Source organism: Hyla sarda, chromosome 9 (genome assembly GCF_029499605.1).
Source record: "Hyla sarda isolate aHylSar1 chromosome 9, aHylSar1.hap1, whole genome shotgun sequence".
Classification (NCBI taxonomy): Eukaryota; Metazoa; Chordata; class Amphibia; order Anura; family Hylidae; genus Hyla; species Hyla sarda.
In genome coordinates this window covers 134,878,288-134,894,550 of record NC_079197.1, presented here as the reverse complement: position 1 = coordinate 134,894,550, position 16,263 = coordinate 134,878,288, and the positions used below count along the sequence as shown (strand labels likewise).

The 16,263-nt window shown below is 44.2% G+C and overlaps 1 protein-coding gene across 1 annotated transcript in view; it reads left to right on the top strand.

The window, feature by feature from the left end:
• Window positions 1-16,263, top strand: part of FAM98C (family with sequence similarity 98 member C) — a 32,595-nt gene that overhangs the window by 7,113 nt on the left and 9,219 nt on the right. The window contains exons 3-5 of the mRNA XM_056540118.1: window positions 10,266-10,400; window positions 11,522-11,706; window positions 11,868-11,939. Of these exons, the coding sequence (XP_056396093.1) occupies window positions 10,266-10,400; window positions 11,522-11,706; window positions 11,868-11,939 (392 nt within the window). The remainder of the gene's footprint in view (window positions 1-10,265; window positions 10,401-11,521; window positions 11,707-11,867; window positions 11,940-16,263) is intronic.

Genomic DNA, 16,263 nt, shown 5'->3' with positions numbered 1-16,263 from the left:
TCTTACTCTGAAATACTTTGGCCTGTCAGAGTAATATTTCGTTTTAAACTGAGTCCTTACAATCTAGAAGTTCCTGTTTCGCACGCACAGCGTGCTTACTCCGGCCAGAGTAAGCACGCTGTGTGTGCGAAACAGGAGCTCGGTCGCTTATCATTGTCCCCCCCCCCACCCTCTTCCTCTGTTTAACTGTTAATGTGAGTATGCTTCAATAAAGAAAAGCACTCCAGCTGAAACGGTGAGTTGCCGATGTCATAATTTTTCTTCAATTGTGATATGAAAATTCTACAGTATCTGAGCACCACCAACAGCGTTTAGCTACACCAATAGTTTCCCAACACTCAAGTTGCCTGTGAAAACACAGTGCCGTGTTAACTCTTGTGTGAACAATCTAGAAGTGTCCTATGCACAAAGTCAGGAGAGACCAATCGACCAAGTCAACCTAGGCACTTTCACTGTGCCATGGTTCTGTATAAAAGGTTTTCCCTGAAATGCCACAGTGTTTGAGTATATCTTAGTCTTCAGTTATAAGGTAGCCTGTAAGGATTTTATGCTAGCCATGGTTCATCAGTATAAATCTTCTGACAGACTCCCTTTTTAATGTGTCACTTGTTGGATAGATATTTCCCCTATGAAAAATCAATGAAAAAACACTGGATATACACTACAGGAGATGGAGGGTTACCAGCATCCAGATGCTATACCAAGATTAAAGGAAAATTGTCACCCTGATCACCCACACTAAACCCATATACTGGTTTATAGTGTTGGTGACCAGGAATTCAAAGAGGGGTCACTTACTATAATCAGTGGTGTGGTTCCCAAGATATTGGCTGGTGAAGTTCCCCTTCTGAATTCAGGGAATTGGGTGTAGGAGACGGGGGCCCCACCAGCTGGCCGCCCCTGCTTTCCATTTTCTTACTCAGCAGTCCCCTTAATTAGCATATTCATATTCAGCAACTCCACACTACAGGCTGATCCAACTTTATGTAATGTCCTTAAAACAAATCACAATGAGGCTCAGTAGTGTGTGTGGCCTCCACGTGCCCGTATGACCTCCCTACAACACCTGGGCATGCTCCTGATGAGGTGACGGATGGTCTCCTGAGGGATGTCCTCCCAGACCTGGACTAAAGCATCCGCCAACTCCTGGACAGTCTGTGGTGCAATGTGGCGTTGGTGGATGGATCGAGATATGATGTCCCAGATGTGCTCAATCGGATTCACGCCTGGGGAACGGGCGGCCGGTCCATAGCATCAATGCCTTCCTCTTGCAGGAACTGCTGACACACTCCAGCCACATGAGGTCTAGCATTGTCTTGCATTAGGAGGAACCCAGGGCCAACCGCACCAGCATATGGTCTCACAAGGGGTCTGAGGATCTCATCTCGGTACCTAATGGCAGTCAGGCTACCTCTGGCAAGCACATGGTGGGCTCTGCGGCCCCCCAAAGAAATGCCACCCCACACCATTACTGACCCACTGCCAAACCGGTCATGCTGGAGGATGTTGCAGGCAGTAGAACGATTTCCACGGCGTCTCCAGGCTCTGTCACGTCTGTCACATGTGCTCAGTGTGAACCTGCTTTCATCTGTGAAGAGCACAGGGCGCCAGTGGTGAATTTGCCAATCTTGGTGTTATCTGGCAAATGCCACGTCCCCTTCTCCTGAGAGGATTTCTAGCACTGTGAGCTAATGAAAAGAGGGATTTTTATAATAAATATAGGTGATAGAGGCGTAAAAATTAGATGTACATGGTCAGGATTAAGTAACATTATTATTTTTTCAATTTTTTTGAGGGGTCTGACAGGTACGCTTTAAAGCGATCAATCTCCAATGATGGTCCGACAGCAGGATACCTGTTTAAATCTCTCAGCAAGTTTGCAGCCTTAGGCCATGTTCACTAGTCGGAATTTCCGTGCCAGATTCGGCATTGGAATTCGGCATGGAAATTCTGCTGCAGCAGAGTCCCGTTGAATTCTGGCACGAAAATTCCGTTTTCATTGTCAGCAGAAAAAAAGAACATGTTAATTTTTTTTTCTGCAGACTCTGCACGGAATGCATAGCGTTCTGTGAGACGGCGCATTTCTGTGCGGTTCTAGCGCCGACATGTTTATGCCAGTGCCCACAGTTTTGGAATGTCCGTACAGAGATTTTCCATGCGGACATTCTGTAGTGTGAACATAGCCTTAGACTACAGTAAGCTGTATATGGATTTGCAGGAAGCCCTATACTCTTCCATGGGACTTCCAGCAAATCTGTATCAAGTTCGCTGTAGTCTCGGGCAAGTCTCAGGCCAAGACGTTGCCGGAAGATTTTAACAGGTATCCTGCTGGTGGGTCATCATTGGACTTAACTCTTTTAACCTTTTAATAGGGGGGTCTTGTTTTAACATCCTCTTTTCAAGCTCTTCAGCCAACTGATAGGTTCTGGTCTTGCTTAAAGGAGAACTCTAGAATATAAAAATTGTCCCCCATACTGCCGGCAGTAAAAAAATAAAGATGTACATACCTTCCTTCGCTCCCCCGGGGCCTCCGGTAACCGCATCCGGTCTCCGCCGCGATCCTGTTCCTGGTTGCCGGCGAGTCATACTGCGCTCAGCCAATCACCGGCCGCAGCGAAGTCCCAACTCGGCCGGCGATAGGCTGAGTGGCAGTGTGAGAACGCTTATAGACACACACTTCTTCACTACACCGACACCTGCTGCTGGGGCCGAAAACGTCACACTGCTGCTCAGCCTATCGCCGGCCGAATCAGGACTTCACTGTGGCCGGTGATTGGCTGAGTGCAGTATGACTCGCTGACCACCGGCATCCAGAAAGAGGATCGCGGTGGAGACCAGAGCCGGTTACCAGAGGCCCCGGGGGAGCGAAGGAAGGTATGTACATCTTTATTTTTTTACTGCTGGAAGAATGGGGGACAATTTTTATACTCTGGAGTTCTCCTTTAACATTGTCCATATACACTGCTCAAAAAAATAAAGAGAACACTTACACAACACACTGTTACTCCAAGTCAATGACACTTCTGTGAAATCCCACTGTCCACTCAGGAAGCAACACTGATTGACAATCAATTTCACATGATGTTGTGCAAATGGAACAGACAACAGGTGGAAATTATAGGCAATTAGCAAGACACCCCCCAATAAAGGAGTGGTTCTGCAGGGGGTGACCACAGACCACTTCTCAGTTCCTATGCTTCCTGGCTGATGTTTTGATCACTTTTGAATGCTGGCGGTGCTTTCACTCTAGTGGTAGCATGAGACGGAGTCTACAACCCACACAAGTGGCTCAGGTAGTGCAGCTCATCCAGGATGGCACATCAATGCGAGCTGTGGCAAGAAGGTTTGCTGTGTCTGTCAGCTTAGTGTCCAGAGCATGGAGGCCCTACCAGGAGAAAGGTGTCATTACAAAGTAGATGCCGGTCGGAGATAAAGTTAAGTGCGCTACTGTATGCGGTACAGACCTTGACCCCAACCGATCAAAAATTTGGACACTTCTCTGACATGTCAAGAGTTTGTATAAATGACAGATATACTTGCCCATTTAATCCACTGCCTCCTGGTAGTATTAATGTTTGCCCACTAGGTGTCAGCACATATAAATATATGATGTTACATTACAGCTTTTACATGGATAGAGCCTTGACAACATCAAAAATAAACAGATAACAACAGTTAAGAGAACAAGTTTCACAAAATGATGTAAAGCTGTAACTTTTAGATTTATGTTAGTCTGGGTTTACACCTATGCGGGAAGCGCTGTTGCTGCCTCCGTAACAGATTTTGTCAAAAATACCAGGTATAATGCCAAGTCAGGGGGTCCACCAGGCATCATTCATGTCTGGTGTGTAACTGATCCATAACTTTTATTAAAGACCACTAAAATCCAAAAGCAAAAAACACAATATTAAACCACTATAGTGATCCTCTACCACCAAAAGAACACCATTTATTGTAGCATTGACAGTGTCAGTGTTACAATCAATGGTGTTCGATTGGTGGTAGATGATCACTATATTGGTTTAGTATTGTGTTTTATGCTTTTGGATTTTTAGTGGTCTTTAATAAAAGTTATATTTTAGTGTCTTGCTGTGATACGATTTTTGGTTGACACTATTGATACATTGGTTCTTCTGTGATACTGTGTAACTGATCCACTGGCGCACATCTTTTCCTTTCCTGCTCTGTTCTGCTATTTCCGGAGAAAACCAATGGAAAATAAAATGCAGGTGTCAGTACAGCCCTAGCACTTGGTTTACCGGACCGCAGTCAACTGTCTGTGCTTCTTCATTGTTACCTGGATTAAACGGTTTGACATGTGGTTTCATTTCTCATATTGATTAACATCATTGTGGGGGAGTTAATATGAGCTGAGAAGGGGGCCTTTACAAGTAAACCATTTCACTCAAGTCGTGTGAAAATGTAGAATGCAGACATAAACCTACAATGACTAAGACTTTGTGGTATTGTAGGTGTATACAGTATATAAACCATGCAGAAAGCTGCAAAAGTTAAGGGAGACTCTGGTTGAATGGTTGTTTCAGCAAAGTATGAAAGGTGGTATCGAGCCTGGAATATATAGGTAAAGTGAATCTACGCAATGTCATTTTTTGGTCCATTATTCTGTACAGGTTATTCAGTTAAAGATCTCATGAAGACATCAGAGAGGGTGGGCCCTATGCTTGGGGGCCCCCTATATGAGCCAGAACAGAGAATCACTCTTTAGGGGCAGTTCCTATTCTGATGGACTCCTGCGGTCCTTGTATGACATGGGCGGCTTGTCATGTGCATGCCTGTCAAGTAGTACAACTTTTACCCATTGCAAGGAAATTGCCTGACTGGCAGCAGCTTCACCAGCCAAAGTCAGCTGTTTACTGGGGGGTCCCAGAAGTGAAACTGGGGGGTGATCACCTTATCTTGGTAACAGGCTCATTCTTAAAGGGTCCCTGATGAGACCTCCCCTGTAGTACAGTTTATCTTGATAGCGGAATTTGTGAATTTCCTGCATAGGCATAAAATTAGGTCCCTGTTCACACTTAGGTTCTTGTGAGATTTCTGTTAACATTTTCATCATTCTTAATGGCAGGAATAGTGCCGCATTCAGTAGTGTTCTTGCCATGAAATCAGATGGCAGCCATTGAAAAAATAAAGTTAATTGGTGACTATTTACATTTTATTAATGGAAGCCATGATGATAATGTGAACCTTTTAAAAGGATATTCCTAAGGTTATAGGTTAAATAGCCCATAAGAAATATTGGGGGAGATACCGTAATCAAAAACTGTCAGATTCTTACACAGTAAGACTAATCAGATGGGAAGGGGAATGGGAGCTGGAATGGAAGGGATGTGTTTTATTTATACATTTTGTATGGTCTGGAAAATTAAAAGGTGTTAAAAACAAGGACCAGTTAGACTAGACAGTCCCGGAATACACCAGGGTTTTAACAGTGGCTTAGACAGATGGTGCATCTTAGTTTTACACCAAAAATGTGTGGTCAAAAAATTGCACATTTTCGTGCATTTAAACTCTGCCACTTGTAACCCAGATCATGTCCACTTTTTGATAAAGTTTGCTCCCTAATGAAAGAAGATTAGGGAGATTGAAAATGTGGTGCAAGTCATATTAGCCTTTTTTTTTTCTTTAATCTCCCCTACTGTATGTTTTTCCAAAGTATGAGCATACATATTTATCTATTACAATTGATTTAAAAAAAAATCTGTTTCTATTATAAGAATATTGATGTCCGTGGTAGCGCCCTTTGCTGTTCCCTGTTTTTCTGATTTCTGTGTCTACCTTCTGCAGCATGCAGTGGTGGACACTCAAGTTCCTGTGAGGTTTATGCACCTCCTTCTTCATACACTTCCACTAGCCTGTATATGCAAAGAAAGAGACCTAGTTCTACACGAATGCATGTCTGTTCAGTACCATTCTTCTCTATTTTTACGTACCCGGGCCTAATTAAAAAGGTATTCCTATCTCATGGTTTTCCTTTTAGGTTCTGAACTTGGAATCGCTGCTCAGATTTTGATTGGTCACATTCTTTTGATTGACATGTGTTAAGCCTGTCACAGGCTGTATTTGTGGGAGGGGCGGGGCCTATATTGTGGCGCCTCACCTCAGGTTTGGACTTTGTCGGCAGCGTAGTCTCGTTGGTTTGACGCTGCACAAGGACTTCCAGTGACACTGTGCCAGGACTTCCTGGACACTGCCCTGGGACTTCCGGGACACTGCATGGGGTTTTCGAGGAACTCTGGTCACGCCGGAAGCGGTAAGTGCGGGTATCCAGCGTGGTTGTTCAGTAATGTTTTCCGCAGGCCCGCCGTGGCCTGTGCAGGCTCATAACCGGCGGTCGTTAACCACAGGGCGTTCTCAGCGGAGGCATTTAGTCAGTTTTCTTACGAGACTGACTGGAGTGTTGTGAGCTATTTTGTAAGGACTTCGCGGGTCTGAAGGCTCTGACCTGTGCACTTTGTCAGTCTATCTCCCACACTGCATCCTGGTGTTCCAATGCTAGTCATGTCACTGAGCCGAGTATCAGCAAAGGTGTCACCTCATTGCCTACCCCTGGCCTACAGTGGACAAGTTGGGGTGCCCAGTGAAATAACTGGGAAAAAGCCAAATTTGTAACATTTACAACTTTTCCAACTGTAGTTATAGCAACTGTAGGCTGTTACACGTTTTGCTTCCTTTGTTACAGGGCTCACCCAAGTTCCATATGTTCGCAAAAGTTGCAGCAGACATGACTAGATGGGGTTCAGGTGGAGGCACTGGCTCAAGTTTTAGCTGAGCATCCGGACCCGGGCTAGGTGCAGTGGCAGTTGAACTGGTTCATAATGGGTTTCCACACTGGTTTGGTTGCCCTTCCGCAGGCGATGTAGGAATGCAACAATCTGTTCTCAGCCAGTAAGGAACCTCAGGTGGTCTCAGATTTGTTGCACAATGAGGTGGACAAAGGCTATATGATTGGCCCATTTCTTTCTTCCCCCTATGATGTCTGGAGAGTCAATCCAATTGGTGTTGTGACGGGAAAATTCGGCAATAAAAAACGCATGATCTATGATTTGTCTGCGCCATGTTCCTGCACGGTTCCTAGTATCAACTCTCTGATCCCTTCTGAAGAATTTGCCATAAAGTACTCTTCCATCGATCAGGCCATACAGGTGATTCTTCAGTTGGGCTCAGGTACGTGGTTGGCGAAAGTGGATATCACGAACACGTTTAAGTTGCTTCCTTTGTGTCAAGAGTCCTGAAAGTGGTATGGCGTGAAATGGCAGGAGCGATACTATTTTGCCACAAAACGTATGTTTGGATCAAAGAGTAGCCAATGGTTATTCGACCAGCTTGCGCAAGCACTACACTGGGGGCTGGTTAACGTGGCAGGTTGTGAACACGTAAAACACTATCTAGACGACTTTCTTTTGTTAGAAACACCCGCATCACGTCCTAGTAGTCTAGTATCCTTGAGATCCCTGTTCAGCTTTGTAGGAGTGCCAGTGTAACCTAAAATAGACCCACTTGCAGGCTCACGTTTCTGGACATTGTCCTCGACACTTTAGAGATTAAGGCTAGTCTGCCAGCAGATAAATTAACTAGGATTAAGGATACTACGCAAATTTGTAGTGACTCAGGTTACAACCAAAGCCGAGCTTCAAAGTCTACTAGGTATGCTGGCATTTGCAATGCGCATTATCCCGCAGGGCAGGTCTTTGTCTTTAGATTGTTGGCTTTGCTTCCTGATGCCCCTAACCCCAACAGTCAGGTTCATCTGGGTCCTGAAGCCTTAGCGGACCTGCATATGTGGCACCATCATATCAGTCAGTGGAACGGGGTATCCATGCTTTTGCCAGAAGTGAATGCCCAATCCCCAAAAAATTTACACTGACGCGGCTAAACACGGTTTCGCTGCTATTTATCAGAGTCACTGGATGGCAGGTCAATGTTCTTCAGAGATTCTGGCGATCCCAGGTTTTAGCTGCACTTTGGCATTGTTTGAGGTATACCCAATAGTGGCAGCCCATGTTTGTGGGTCTCTACTTTACGATAGTGTTTATTTGTGACAACATTGCCACGGAGGAATTGATTATCGAAGTCCAAGTCCCCTCAAGTTATGCGATTTGTACGCAGGCTGGTGTGGCTCTCTCCACAGTTCAACTCTTATTTTCTCTGTCAGCACATCTCTGGTGCCGGCAATGTAGCAGCTGACGCATTATCCAGAGCTAATTTTAGTGTCTTCCAGGTCACGCCAGATGCGGATCCAGTTGGCACTCCGGTCCCCCATATCAGGGGTTGATGTTGGATTAAGATGTTTCTCTGACATGAGGTTTTATGGCTTCCTGAGGCCGGGTGAATTATCCTTTTCATCCAGCAAATCCCCATTTCTCACAAAGTCCCATCTCAGAGTTGCTAAGGGGTGTGTGGAGCTTTCTATTGCCGTTACGAAAACTAGCAGACAGGGCACCATACTTTCCATCAAGCAATCCGTGGTGTCTGGTTAAGGTGCTCACGGAATGGTTACATATATTGCACGAGCAACCAGACCTCAGCTCACTACTTCCTTTCGATTCTGTGCCTCTTACTACGGTTCAGTTTATCAGTCACATCTGCACTTTGCTCCGGACCCTGGGGTGTAATCTGCTCAGTTATTCGGGGCATTCCTTTCGGATAGGAGCCACCTCCGCCGCCTCAAAGCACAAAGTCCCCGTTCATGTTCTTAAGAAACTTGGCAGGTGCAATTCTGCTACGTATGCCACTTATATTCCAAACCCTCAGCTCGAAATGGCTGACATGTTTAAATACCTGGCTTTGTTCTGACCGGCAACCACCTTGACCCCCTTTCCTTATCCTTTTTACCCTCCTCTCTTCACTTTTTTTCTTTCCTTTTTCCTCTTCCCAAATGGTCTTGTGACTATTTGTCTGTCTTTGTGGTCCCCCTCTAGTTCCTCCTCCTCCTCTCTTTTTTGTGGCCCAGAGGGCTTGGCTGACTATTTCTCTTAGGAAGCAGACTTAGGCGTTTATAAGATTCTTTTGTAGTCAGCATTATGGTTCACGTCTGTACCTAGGGCTCTTGTTTAGGTTTATCAGCCTTTACTAGCCCACTTATTTGTTTCTCTTAATTTAGGATACCCTGACTTTTACAGGGTTTTGGCCCTTTGTGAAGTTACTTGCTTGTTTTTTTGTTTTTTGCTTTGGATTTGTATTTACGAAAAATCTCTTAATAAAAATCACAGTAAAAAAATAAATACCTGGCTTTGTAAATATGCAAGAAAATACACATTTGGTTTATTCTACCCTATGTGGTGTTCATTTTTGCCCACTATAGGCGTGCCCTCGTTCACGATTTTGGGCACAATTCAACTGCTGATAATTAGTACGTGTAAGTTGTTATTTGTGGTAGGATAATATATTTTCAGGTTTCTGGTACTAGTATTGGAGGTTCCGAGATGCTGGAAGTTGGCCAGAGTGATGTGCAGGTAAGTACGTCTATTCATTTTAGCCACAACCACAAATTAGGCTCTGGTGCTTTCATCTCACCATGTGCTTGAATGTGCGCCCTCACAATCTTCTATTGGTTAAGCAGTTCCCAGTATTTACATTTCGTGCCTTTGAGAGAGTACAGTCCCCTGATAACAGCTCAGCAGCTAGGAGCGCTCCGAAGCTTACAGGCTAACAAGTATAATATTCACTTTACTATGCTTCAGAACGCACCCCCATGAGGTTTTGTTTCCTAAAAAGTGGTATTAAAGGGTTTTCTGGCTCCAGAAAGATAGATACAAAATAGATTTGTAAATTACTTCTATGAAAAAAAATCTTAATCCTTCCAGTACTTATTAGCTGCTGAAGTTGAGTTGTTCTTTTCTGTCGAACTGCTCTCTGATGACACCTCTCTCGCGAGCTGTCTAGAGTAGGAGCGAATCCCCATAGCAAACCTCTTATGCTCCGGGACAGTTCCTAGCACAGACAGAGGTGTCAGCAGAGAGCACTGTGGTCAGACAGAAAAGAACTCAAATTCAGCAGATGATAACTATTGGAAGGATTAAGACTTTTTAATAGAAGTCATTTACAAATCTGTTTAACTTTCTGGAGGAAGTTGATAAAAAAAAAAAAAAAAAAAAAAAAAAGTTTTTTTTTCCTGGAATACCCCTTTAATATACCCTTCACCCTAACTGGGTAGTTTTGTGTAGTATTGCTCAGGCCGTACACTACATTCACAGGGCCCTTCTGTTCTCTTCTTTCTGTAATCTAGTACTTCTCCTCCTCCTCAGGCCCTGCTGATTCGGAGACCTTCCAGCTGGAGATGAGCGGAGTTATGAGCGAGCTTCACTGTCCCTATAGAGTGCTGACCTCTGGAAAGGTCACATCCAGGCTGCTCAAACCTGCAAACTGCCTGCAGCTCATTGGTAATGATGAAACTCTCTTCACAGCAATATCTTTACTAAATCTGTTCCGCAATTTCTCTAGTTAGATATACAATGCAATTCTTCAGAATTCAGGTCATAATAATCTAGAAACTCTGATAATCCAGCGCTTGTTCCCAGCACAGGACTGGAATACATTCTGACTTCTGACACGGCTGGAAACGAAAGCCTGAGTAGAGGGAGTCACTAAGGAAGTTCCTCACATTCTAGAAAAGAAAAGGTTATGTGTGATATTTGTGTTGCCTTTATGAAAGCTATCTGGCCTCATAATTGGAACTAAAGATGGCCTTATAGTTTAGATAACTGTGGGCCAAACGATTATTAGCCCTAAAGCTATTCCTTCCCTATACTTATGCACACTTTGATGAAATCCCACATGCCCAATCCTTATCCCCCCCCCCCCCCTCCCCAATTTATGCTTTTAAAGGAAATTTGGAACAAACCTGTACACATAAGCTGGTTGGTAGGTTCTGCCTAAATCAATAGTTTGGCCAACATTCATGTTGGGATTCATTCACACCATGAGTGTGCCTTCTGAGGCATGTATACATTGGCCTGCTGATGTTTTTGAGCTCATATAGACTTTCATGGCCCAAATGTAGTTGGCTAGTGACTGCATTCAGCCTTTTTACTTGGACCGTAAAGTGCAGCACTCACCACACTTTTGTTTAGAAAATGACCCTATTTGACAAAGTTTGTCCATTTAAGTCTATGAGGGCCAGGGTTGTCCATGCTGAAATCTTGTTTTGACAGGATGTTGACGTATATATGCATCAGAAGTCATCATAGTGTGGAGTGTTTTTTCATTATCCATTGTATGAAACTCTCTTAGGCTGTTATTTTTTTGGAATACTGCCACTGCAGTAGACGTTGGCCACTAAGCCAAAGTCATAAGTGAATCCAGCAGGAAGAAGTCCTACCTTTTTATATTTCCCATTCCTTTTATATAAACTTCTGACTGTGGCTCAAAAACTGCAGTGGTACTATTCCAAAAAACTGCCGAGTGAAAACCCAGCCTTAGAGAATAACTTCCCTGCCAGTCTAGACTGCGGGGTATGAATGGTTCTTCCATTTTTTTCAAGCCAGTCAATCTTTTACCTTAGTATTCCTGAGCACTGAGCTGGAGGCGGCTCGACTCCTGAAGAGATCCAGTGTTTCCACTGCTGAACCTGTAAGACACAGTGACGATATTCTGGATGAGTTACGGCTTGTAAGCAAAGCATTGGATTTACCTGAGATTTCTCCAGACGTCCCAGTGACTGAGCTCATGAGGGAGCTGGAGAATAAGGTACATGGGTTTAGATTGTAAGCTCTGTGGCAGATGTCCTTTTCCACTCAAGAACTGTGTTAATATGGAATAATAGTTTTGCAGTTTGGACCTGACCGGCACAAGTGTAATTTCTGTAAAATTAATTCTAACAAAACATTTATTTTTTTAATTATCTTTAGATCTTAGAACTTTCTCGGACGGTTCCCATATCTTCCCCTCTCCTTCAAGTTGAGTTGCAGCCTGAACAATGGGTAAGGAACTGAATTTACTTCTTATATAATCCAGCAGTCATTACAAAATTTAATGCGGCAAATGTTTATACGTGGTCAGGTATCAACATATACCGTATTTTTTGCCGTATAAGACGCACTTTTTTTTCCCCAAAACTGGGGGGGAAAAGTTGGTGCGTCTTATACGGCGAATACCTGCGGCTATCAATAGCCGGGACCCGCCGCTAATACAGGACATCACCGATCGCGGTTATGCCCTGTATTAACCCTTCAGTCGCGGCGATCAAAGCTGACCGCCGTGTCTGAAGAGAAAATAACACTAACCCGGCTGCTCAGTCGGGCTGTTTGGGACCGCTGCGGTGAAATCGCGGCGTCCCGAACAGCTTACAGGACACCGGGAGGGACCTTATCTGCCTCCTCAGTGTCTGCTCCGTGCCAGGATCCCCTGCGCTCTCCTTCGACGTCATCACGTCGTCGCGCACGCCGTCATCCAATAGGAGCAGCGTGATGATGGCGACGTGATGACGGCAACAGAGAGCGTGGATCCCGGGGAAGAAGACGTCCGGAGCGTCGGGGACGCGGCGACAGCGATGGAGTGACATCCAGGGCAGCGGTGACGGGTCCGGAGCGGTGGGGACATGTGAGTATTACCTCCTATACCAGTGGTCTTCAACCTGCGGACCTCCAGATGTTGCAAAACTACAACTCCCAGCATGCCCGGGCGAAAAATACGGTAATGGTCCAAAATGTGAGGAAATTAAAAATGACACATTCTGAAGATCCTAAATTATGATGCGCAAGCACATGGCCATCTTTTGCCACTGGTTTATTTATTTTTTATTTTTTTATTCATGTTACTTATATAATCGAATCAACCTACTTACAAAAATTTTAATGTGCCCCAAAACAAGGACAGGCAAATCAAAATCTATTCAGGCCGCGCCTGAATAAAACTTAAAGGGGTACTCCGGTGGAAAACAATTTTCTTTTCAAGTTAAGCAGATTTGTAATTTTCACACAGTTCTCTCTGCTGACACCTCTGTCCATGTCAGGAACTGTCCGGAGCAGGAGAGATTTGCTATGGGGATTTGTTTCTACTCTGGACAGTTCCTGACATGGACAGAGGTGTCAGCAGAGAGCACTGTGGTCAGACAGAAAAGAACAATTCAACCTCTTCTGGAGCATACAGCAGCTAAGTACTGGAAGGGTTAAGATTTTTTAATAGAAGTAATTTACAAATCTTAAGCAGAAAAGATTATTGGGGCTCAAGGTCAAGGGTTTGAGGACACAGGTGTATATATAATAATTATTTGATTTATTCTAATATAATAAAAAGCTAAACAGTGATACCAATAATACACAGGGCCCTTGTGTAGTTATGGTGATAATTGTAAATTATTAGGCAAACAATATGTATATAAAAAATAATAATAAGACCACCTAAGATATAAATAAGAATAAATAAGAAATAGTCTATAACAGCAAATGACAAAAAGTCCAATATTCGGTTAATCCTGCAATGAAAACCTCCCAAAAAAATGTGTCCAACAGTCATTAATGTAATCACTGGCAACTGTGCTGCTGTCACCTATAGCAACAGTGAGAGATATCGCTCACAGGGATCTGTGTGGTCTCATAAAGTTTTAAATGGAAGTCATCAGCCACTTTGTTTCAATATGGATGACACAAGAAGAAAGATGAATAAATGGCACAAGAAGCAGCCGGCATGCATAGATAGTGAATCTTCACACTGTTAATAGTTGCTACTAATTGTAGCCAGTTCCTGCAGCAAGCGATACTTGTATAACAAGAGATACTTTTATGCTCACCGCTCCACTGGTTAAGACAGGGACAGGTTCACCGCTCTGACATCGATCTGTGTGAAGCCGGTATCAGGTTCTTTATGAGATGCTGCGATCTCCCCTGCAGTCTTTTTACTTTCACTTTGTTCGGATCGTCGGTGCCTCTCTCAGCAAGAGAGAACGTCGCCTGGAGACTCGGCCGACTCCTAGGTTGGCGGCGTTTAGGTGGCGGTGGGTCCCAAATGTGGATGCTCCAGCGCTTCCACTGAAGGTGCCGGTCCTCATGGCGATTGGGCACGCGCACGGGACAGCGTGTCAACAGGAGATAACGTGACAAAGTCTATACTTAGCAGGATGTATAAAATGATGGTCTGGGTGGCCAAATGATTCTAGCTGGACGCGTTTCAATACTTTCTCAGTATTTTCCTCAGCAGCAAATGAATATAGGTCTGATATAGGCACCTACATGGTCTTATATATAGTTAGTCACGTCACTTCCAGTGTAAATAAACATTTGTAACAAATATAATATGAATGGGACTATAGTAAGCACCCATATAGCTAGTAAATACTAATCAATACTAGATGCCGTAATAATAATGGTTCTATATAGATCAATAGTTAGTAATTAATAGTTTTATCTGCACTGGAAGGTGAAAATGTACCTAAAAATAAAAATGCTAATCGGTGTAGAGTAACATATAAAAAACATTTTTTTGTGTCCTTTTTATTTGTAAAAGCATGTGTACCTTTATAATTTTATATCTACACCGATTAGCATTTTTATTTTTATGTACATTTTTACCTTCCAGTGCAGATAAAACTATTAATTACTAACTATTGATCTATATAGAACCATTATTATTACGGCATCTAGTATTGATTAGTATTTACTAGCTATATGGGTGCTTACTATAGTCCCATTCATATTATATTTGTTACAAATGTTTATTTACACTGGAAGTGACGTGACTAAGTATATATAAGACCATGTAGGTGCCTATATCAGACCTATATTCATTCGCTGCTGAGGAAAATACTGAAAGTATTGAAACGCGTCCAGCTAGAATCATTTGACCACCCAGACCATCATTTTATACATCCTGCCAAGTATAGACTTTGTCACCTTATCTCCTGTTGACACGCTGTCCCGTGCGCGCGCTCAATCGCCACGAGGAACGGACCGGCACCTTCAGTGGAAGCGCTGGAGCATCCACATTTGGGACCCACCGCCACCTAAACGCTGCCAACCTAGGAGTCGGCCGAGTCTCCAGGCGACGTTCTCTCTTGCTGAGGGAGGCACCGATGATCCGAACAAAGTGAAAGAAAAAAGACTGCAGGGGAGATCGCAGCATCTCATAAAGAACCTGATACCGGCTTCACACAGATCGATGTCAGAGCGGTGAACCTGTCCCTGTCTTAACCAGCGGAGCGGTGAGCATAAAAGTATCTCTTGTTATACAAGTATCGCTTGCTGCAGGAACTGGCTACAATTAGTAGCAACTATTAACTGTTTCTTGTGCCATTTATTCATCTTTTATCTTGTGTCATCCATATTGAAACAAAGTGGCTGATGACTTCCATTTAAAACTTTATGAGACCACACAGATCCCTGTGAGCGATATCTCTCACTGTTGCTATAGGTGACAGCAGCACAGTTGCCAGTGATTACATTAATGACTGTTGGACACATTTTTTTGGGAGGTTTTCATTGCAGGATTAACCGAATATTGGACTTTTTGTCATTTGCTGCTATAGACTATTTCTTATTTATATTTTAGGTGGTCTTATTATTATTTTTTATATACATATTGTTTGCCTAATAATTTACAGTTATCACCATAATTACACAAAGGCCCTGTGTATTATTGGTATCACTGTATAGCTTTTTATTATATTAGAATAAATCAACTAATTATTATATATACACCTGTGTCCTCAAATCCTTGACTTTGAGCCCCAATAATCTTTTCTGCTTAACCACTTAAGGACCTAGGGCGTATGGATACGCCTTGACGTCCTGGCACTTAAGGACCCAGGGCGTATCCATACGCCCGTGGGAATTTCGATCCCCGCCCGGCCGGGACCGGGCCGGGATGACTGCTGATATCAATCAGCAGGCACCCCGTGAAAATGCCCAGGGGGGTCATCAGACCCCCCCCCCGTCGGCGATCGGCGCAAATCGCAAGTGAATTCACACTTGCGATTTGCGCCGATTCCGGGTCATACGGGTCTATTGTGACCCGGTGACCCGGAATAGAAGGGGGATCGCGGTTGTCTAAGACACCCACGATCCCCCTGTAGGCATAGGAGTGAGGTGGCAGGGTTGCCACCCCTCCTATCCCTGCTATTGGTCTGCTATTGATCGTCAGAGGCGACGACCAATAGCAGACTGGGGGCGGGGGGGTTAACTTTAGTTTTCCCCGTCCTGCCCTCCCACAATAGGCGGGGCAGAACGGGGAACCGAAGGGGACCGGGCGCCGACGTCCACTTACCCGTCCGGAGGCTGCGGCGACGTTGATTGGCGGGCGGCGCCACGTGCT